Raw genomic sequence first — 8630 nt, forward strand, 5'->3', positions numbered from 1 at the left:
GGCATGACCATTATGGACAGTTCCGTCTATCAAAGTAGAGACTGCATTTATCGACTGTGGATCGCATCCCACAGAAGGAATAAAGTGCCAGCCGTTTGTGCCAGCTTTGACACTTGGTCACCTGTCATACATTCTATGCGGCGTTCAGCGCATCTACCTGTTTTTGAATATGATCTTGAAACGCTCTGCTCTCAGATCCCAGTCCATTATTTAAGTACGACCTGGCTGGACAGTACTAATGTCAACGTTGGCTTCAATCGTCTCGTTCAAGCACAATGGCCGGGTTTTCTCTGTGTATATACCGATGGCTCCAAAATTCCGCAAGAAGAGTGTACAGGATGCGCTTTTTTCTGCCCTCAGATCCAGATCCGCAAAACCTTCAAACTGCCTACGAGTACTTCTAGTTTTACGGCGGAGACAGTGGCAGTTGTGGAAGCACTTAAGTTTGTCTCTAGCACTTCCTTCCGCAAGATATTGATAGTATCTGACTCGCAAAGCGTTCTTAAAAACATTCAGTACAGTCGATGGAACAAAACGACCAACAGTTATATCTTGGATGTGATATCTGAATATATTCGCAGCACACGCACGGGCCGGACGATCCATTTGTTGTGGGTACCTTCCCACTCTGGTATCCTCTAATGATGAAGTTGATGCTTTAGCCAAACAAGCGGCAACGTTAGGCACCGTCCTGGATCTGCAGCTTCCTTATACAGACTACTTACGTGCAGTCAAGGATCACGCAAGACAACAATGGCAGGAAATGTGGAACGTTTCTCAACAGATAAAAGGCGGTTATTACACAGTGCTACAACCTCGGATTCCTTCACAGCCGTGGTTCATGAGGACACATCTGGACCGATCCACGAGTTCTACCATCATAAGACTCCGCTTCAATCATGCCTCTTTCCCACAACATATACATCGGATCAACGTTTACAGTTCACCAGCATGTGAGTGTGATCCTGAGTCGGAAGCTGATGTCAACCACATCTCATTTATGTTCCCCAAATTTGACTGTGAACGGTTGGTCTTTTTGAAGATATTGCTGAGTATGGGCTACCATCTTCCTCAATCAGCTTCTTCTCTTTTGTGCACTAAAGACGTTCGTCTATATAAAGTGATCGTTAACTTCATCAAGAGTACTGATTACAATCTGTAGGTTTTAATGGTGTACGTCAATTATAAATATGTCTTGCTGATGAAGATATTTCAGAATTGGTGTGAATTGTAAGCCAAGACACTTTTAATTATTTTCCAATTCAATTTTTAAAACAGTATGTACAAAACTGTAACAGTTAAGCTTTTTATTCTTGTAAATATGCATTTCTGTATTTGTGTATTCAATTATGTGTACATTGTCACTATGTGTTGCCGATGGCTAAATTGAGTACACACTCAAAGGCCAAATAAACAAACAAAAAAAAGGTGGTTCATCGAACACTCTGCCAGGCACTTTATTGTGAGTAGCAGAATAATCACACAGATGTAGATGTGGTGACCGAGCACGATGTTTGCTCCCTGTGTTGCAGGTGAGCTACGCGACGCAGCTGTGCGCCGGCGGCCAGGAGGGCAAGGACTCGTGCACGGGCGACAGCGGCGGCCCGCTGATGGCGGTGGGCGCGGTCGACGGCGTCAACCGGCACCACGTGGCCGGCGTCGTGTCGTACGGGCCGCGCCAGTGCGGCCAGGCCGGCTGGCCCGGTGTCTACACGCGCGTCGCCGCCTACGTGCCCTGGATACTCGACTCCCTGCAGCCCTAGCCGGGGCGGTGCCAGCGCCCGTCCTCAGTTTCACATTCTGCCGTCTCCGGGGACAGACGCTTCCTTTTAAATGAACCGGGGTTGTCTTCACGGACACTTTACATTTCCTACGTCCTGGTTTCAATATTAATTTGCCTAAAAATAAAAATGTGTTTCTTTGTTCCTGTTACTGGACTGGTTACGGCGCAACGTGTCTGTTTGCTATTAACAAGTCGTGACGAAACACTTGTCCTACTACTAAGAGGATCTGTCGGTCGCTCAGGCAGCGTCCTGAGACACAGGACTCCTCTGAATGAAAACGAAAAAAACCACCGTACAATTTAAAATTTTGTTAGTTAGTTGCAAAACTACAGCTGTTGCTGAGAATTCGGTAATTTCTTGTAAATTTCATATTCAACTTTAGACATGCAAGGAAGGAATATCCATCGAGTGAAAATTCAGTTGGGCAAAAAGTAATTTTTGTTACCTACATAAACCGATCCCGAAAGTCACATGACTGCTGTGCGGCGTAAGGTTGATCCGTAAGCACTCTGAGGATTTTGGATGTCGTGACATCGCTCGTACAGACAGATCCCGTCCAGAAGCACCGTGCATTTTGTAAACGCACTCCGTAAGCATCTTAATAATTTCCAATTTATATCTGGAATGATCTTGCCTTATAAGAAATAAAGGCGAGAGCGTTTGACTTTTTTGCGATAAGACGCCACTAATTCTTCCGCTATAGGGAAAGAAAGCACAGCTATTTTTAGGTTTAATACTGCACCAGAACACAGCTATTTTTACGTTTAATACTGCGCCAGATCATATATCCGAGTTTGTGTTTTAACATGGCCTCATAGTACACCAAAGTAAAACAGTGCAGAAAAAAAAATTGAATCTGGAGCTATCATATGCTCCCAATTACCAATTTACCACACAATGAAATATTTTTACGGACGAAACGGTTTTTAAGAACTAATCTATTAATCGTACATACTCATTGTCCATGACTATTGTGTCTACTTTAAAATATGCGACATGCTTTGGAGATCTGTATAAGCCGGAGGTAATGACATACTGTTTTTCATAAATCTTGCTTGTAGGTGAAAACTGGTCGAAATATGCATGTAACGAAATATGTATGTAATGAACTGACTGACAACACGCTACCGAAATTTACCTGGTACTTGTCTTGTAAAAACGCAGTCAAGTGAAATGTCCCTACGACATTAACTCTTTATTAGACTTTGTCTCGATATTAATCAACATATAAACCACCTCTTTCTGGTATGATAACTCGGATTAGGCCCTTGCAGTAATTACCTTTGGCAAGTAACTTTTTCTCCGTTTGCGTCTATAGCAGCAACAATTACTCACAATTGTTGTTAATAATAAACAAATGTTTAAAACAGGGAAACCGATGCAACATTAAAGTTTCAGTCTACGTGTAAGCAAACGGCGTTATACTTATATCACGTGACGATTTCTATTTGATGTTGATTATATTTGCAGTACACTACGCGCACTCCATATATACCCGTGGCACTTTCTGCAGATGAAAGCGTCACCTCGAAAAGCTGCTTTCGCTAGAAATTTTCCTATTACATTAATTGTCCGTTGCGGAATAGCATTGCTTACAGTGTGTTCACTACGTTGTACTTGCAGAATGAAATTCGTTACGTTACCAGTAACGTAGGTAAAGTAAATTCTAGGAGAAATGTGAAATGCATGTCTCTACATTTACTACTTTTCGAAGTAATTCTAGTAGAAAACTCTATTTCTGTACTGACAAAATATGTCGTTAAGAATGATCTCAGGGGCTTTTGTTTATGTTGATAAAATGGAGAAATAAAGTCATTCAGTGTTACAGCTCCCTCATTCTTTAATGGCAATCCATCTTACTTCAGTGTTATTAATTTTGACTAATTATTAGCAATAAAAAGTGATTTCAATATTTATGTAACTAATACTCCTACGTTCTACAGCTACGATATTAATCTGTGAGACTCTCGTAACGACTAAACGCGTTTTGGAACAATTGTAATTTGCGTAATAGCTGCTTGTCACTTTATTAAAAACAGTTTCGGTGAAATTCTCAGGTATAAAAAAAAACGATTTTAATTCCAAGACGTGTCTCTCATCATGATAATTTGCATGTACATCAACGCTAAAGACTAGCTGCATCAAAACAACAGAATGCAGGAAAGCATTTAGCTCACACATACTGTTTGACAGATGTCCTGTGATTTGTGTATTTTTTATGCGCGGGTATGGTCTGTGTAATCTGCGTGTGTTTAATAAAGTGGCATACAGTTAGTACACAAATCATGATTTTTCAAGAACATTTTGAAACTGTGAATTACCGCCATGCTAAAATAATGTGAACGAAACATATTCGTGGCCAGAGACGATGCCTAGGATATTTGTCACAACATTTTCTTTATCATGTCCTTAGGTTGGTTGGTTGGTTGCCAAACAGCGAGGTCATCGGTCCCATCAGATTAGGGAAGGATGGGGAACGAAGTCCACCGTGTTCATTCAAGCGATTTAGCATGTCCTTAGTGCCAACAATAGTTCACCTTCACATCAGTTCTTAATAATGTCGTTTATTTACTACAAGTTCTCTGATTCTCATGTTGTGAGTTCTGTTTGTCAACAAAAATGTCATGGCAGCCTTTCTAAGCATGGACAAATTACATAGAAATTATCGACCTTCGTGAATTACGTTCGCCATTCATGAACACAAATATATTTTCCAGCACAATTAAACAATCACGCTCCAGTATTCTTCATAATTTAGTTTTGAAGCTATCGTAAGGTTCATTGTTATTTACTGATAGAAAGCTGTTTTATACTGTTCACTCTCATTTGCTTTATCACACACATCTAGAAATTATTAAACATTGCTGACGCTCATACGCCGAAGGTAAGTACTCTGCAAATATATCAACATATTTTAAACCCATGTCAGACTGGAAATAATTTTTGTAGACAATTGAAAGCTGCTTCTCTGTATGACAACTTTCAGAACAATTTTCTTTCAATGTATTCTGAATCGCAATCATCCTCTATCTATGTTTCTGTAACAAGTAGTCGATTATTGAAGGTGTCACAGTCTTTTACAAGCGAGGGATGGATATTTGAAGTGAGACACATCGGCGAGTGGTAGCGCTGACCAATGGCAAGCGAGAACAGCCACGTGTATCACGGTGTGCAGTCCTTTTAAACCACATAAAACAGCCTTCTTCGGTCTGGTTTTTCCTGTTGGCGGTTCCAAGTGCTACGTATCTGCTATGGACCAGTAATGTATAAGCTTGCTTCGAAGTTGTTTTCCGTTAATCATTCTCAGTCCGAGGTTTATACATGTACGTTGAGATTATGGCTCGCATCGCGCAGCTTGGCGTAGTATTGTTTGCAGCATTTTCAGATATTTAATGCGCATTTAATTGTGTTCAGACTTAACACTCGTTGTTGAGTGATGTGGTTAGTTTCCGGGGCACATGGCACATAATTGGATTTTCCTTTTTCCTTTCGACAGTAGGCTTATTGAACTCATCACTCATTTGGTGAAATGTTTCCAGTCCGTACAGAAATTTTGTTGTTAATTTCCTTCTTTTGTGGTGGTCCAATATGCCACGTGTTTCATGCATGGACGATTGTTTGCATTCTCGCATCAATGAGTTTTAGATGAAATAATTATTAATTTAATCGAAGCTTGAGAGAGTGTTCATATGCCTCTGCCACTGACAAATTCATTTTTAAGAATTCTGTTAATTTCGTGATACTGTAAGCTTTTTACAACCTGTATCTAATTTCAGCATATACCGCTACAAGTTCTCTGCCTTCAGTAGGAATACTAGTCAAAATAAGCTTACAACAGAGCTACTTACTTAGTGGTACAGATGTCTGGAATACTAGTTCTATCATTCAGTAAGAAAAAAAGATGAAGCTAACAATGTCAAAAGCTATTTTTGGAATGAAAATATTTTTACAGTAGTTCAGAGGAGAATGTAAACAAGTACTTATTGAAATTATTGACTGATTTCGTTAAGTTTAAAAAAAAATCACCAGCTAGGTATCAGGAGTTACTCAGTTACTTAGCAGTGTCTTCCCGTGGAGTCAGGAGCTACTGAAAGACATTGCGGTGAACAACAACAAGAAATTCATCGAGTGACACGTCTACATACACGTCTGTCTACACTGAAGAGTCCTTTAGAAGTATAATCAATGATAAAGCGAGGAGAACATGTATTCATCCTGGTTGTGGGTGATTTATCTTTGCAAAATCAATATTTGATTTGCGTTGACAATATTGTTTCAGCTTCTTGTATCCTTTTTTGCTCCGCCAATGATAAATGAGAATGTTTGTAATTAAATATAGTTACATGAGTGTAATGGCTCAATGAGTGCAGTTAAGTCATTTGATTACAATAACTTTTGAATCCTATGGCATTCAAAAACTTGTGATACATTACTTCTATCAAGAATTGTCAGACAATGTATCAAACCTGAGATCCCTGCGTTGGTAGAGGGCAACTTTAACAACTACTAGACCACAAAAAAATGGTTCAAATGGCTCTGAGCACTATGGAACTTAATATTTGTGGTCATCAGTCCCCTAGAATTTAGAACTAATTAAACCTAACTAACCTAAGGACATCACACACATCCATGCACGAGGCAGTATTCGAACCTGCGACCGTAGCGGTCGCGCGGTTCCCGACTAAAGCGCCTAGAACCGCTCAGCCACACCGGCTGGCACTAGACCACAGAATCGGGCAGTGTTATCTATGTCAAAATCGCTGCGTTTAGACTTTAAAATTAAACTTTACTTCGGATATACTTCACATCTAAGGGTGTAGATTATAGTCTTTCTAGAGCGATTCATGCTCACGTTGGCGAGGCCAAGTCAACCATTACATCCAGTCTATGTAAATGAATAGCTTGTTATAAATCAATTCATCTAAATAGCGATCACAGATGTTAACAGCTGATGAAATTACGAATCGAATTATTGGAATCGTGGGAAGATTGCATGTATGTTAAGCAACTACAAAAATCTTATATGCTGATCTATCCAATTAAATTAATTAAGCGCGACATTCTGACGCTACCACCGTTTTGTGAAGAAATGGCTGACAGTATTACCATAATAATTATATTATTACCATAAATCATATATATTAAAAAACTCAATATGCTGTTCGACACTGGAAAAACCTGTACCTGGATAAATTTTGTCGATGGCTCACATAGGCACAAAGGGGGACTCAATTTACATGTGCTCACGTTGAAATAGGGAAACTCTTAATTTCAAAAAGTCCTCGCGCACGCTATAAAAACGTAACAGTGGTAGGCAAGTGCAACCTCCTTGCAGAGTTGGCAACATGGATTTAAGCACACTACCTGGGTTCTAAAACGGCCTCAGACACTGCACTACACCTCACATCTGGCCCTGTTGTGCTTCAGTCATTTCTCGTTCTGTGGTAGCTAATTGATGCCATGCAGCATCTCCTGACCCCCATTAAAAGTCGGCGCAGAATACCGTGGCCGGTAGAGGCGCAGTCGGCGGGCAAACGCTTGGGGAGGGAGGCAATGGTGGGGATTATGAGCAGGCGCTGAAGGCCATAGGGGGAATGCCAAGCGCTAGACGGGATGAGCCGCTCTAAACTGAAGCCTACGCTGCAATTCTTATAAACATTGAAACGTCCCCTTAGAAAAATTAATGAATGATTGTGCTGATAAACATCTTACGTTATTTGATTTTCAAACAGCTGAGCAAAACTGAACGTACTCAGACATTCACTAAACTGACACACAATATATTTCGCGCAATGCAATCTGACTTTCAGTGATCCCTACAAAAGAATGGCCCTGACTAACAATAACCTATACCTTTCATGAATTCTTACCTCACAAAAATCTTCGTTACTCGAATTACTGCAACACAGCGAGCACCAATACTTACAGCTAAATAAAAGGTTCTCACTACTGAAGCCACTAACTACTGATAGGCATAGTTAGCAAATGAAAGATTTTGATAGAGAACAAGCAATGTATTTACCTTAATAGTGTTCAAAATTCATAATATATCAGTTCATGACATCCAGTCTTACAAATTTACTGTCTCTGATGGACACACGTCCAGATCATCCGCTCTCAAAACTCCGCCATTTCTCTCCCCACATCCACCACTGCTGGCGGCTCACCTCCAACTGCGCAACGCTACGCGCTGTTAACAGCCAACTGCCCAACACTACAATAGCAGACAACAATGAAAACCAGTCACAGACTTCACACAGCACAGCCAGTGATTTTCGTACAGAGCGCTGCGTGGCGTTACCAACATAAAAACCTAAACAGCCTACTTACATAGCCCCCATGCTCCCCACAAAAAATTTTACAATTTGTTTTGGGCACTGGCCAATACATCTTTGTTAAAAATTTTCTTAATTACAATAACAAAGATATCAAATGCACACACTTATTGATACAATGTTGGTCAAAAGCAAAGATTTTCTCACAGTCCATAAAGAAAGTCTTGATCATTCATCACAGTAAAATTGCAGTGTTTTTCTCAAAGTCTGATTAGTAAAAGAAAATGCACACGGAATTAGTGGATTTCCATGCACTCTTGAAGAAGTAGTGTTGTCCTGCCAATGGAAAAACAATGCTGACTCTTGACATGCAGCCAGGTAATGGGCCACAACAGAGCAAACCCCCAGCAGAGCCGGTCGAAGCTTGGAAGAATATTGGTAGGTAGGTCATCACGGAGTAGACCCACTGTAGTTCTGGTAGAGATTATGGTATTGGTGGGCCACCAGAGGTGCAGACCCACTGCAGTCCTTGTAGCAATGATGGTATTGGTGAGCCATCAAAGGTGCAGAC

The 8630-nt window shown here is 40.6% G+C and overlaps 1 protein-coding gene across 1 annotated transcript in view; it reads left to right on the forward strand.

Annotated features, from left to right (window-relative positions):
• LOC126472359 (serine protease easter-like) overlaps positions 1–3611 on the forward strand; it is a 155345-nt gene extending 151734 nt beyond the window's left edge. Inside the window, exon 8 of the mRNA XM_050099931.1 lies at positions 1533–3611. Within this exon, the coding sequence (XP_049955888.1) occupies positions 1533–1763 (231 nt within the window). The 3' untranslated portion in view covers positions 1764–3611. The remainder of the gene's footprint in view (positions 1–1532) is intronic.
• Positions 3612–8630: the final 5019 nt, after the last annotated feature.

This window comes from Schistocerca serialis, chromosome 1, assembly GCF_023864345.2.
Source record: "Schistocerca serialis cubense isolate TAMUIC-IGC-003099 chromosome 1, iqSchSeri2.2, whole genome shotgun sequence".
Classification (NCBI taxonomy): Eukaryota; Metazoa; Arthropoda; class Insecta; order Orthoptera; family Acrididae; genus Schistocerca; species Schistocerca serialis.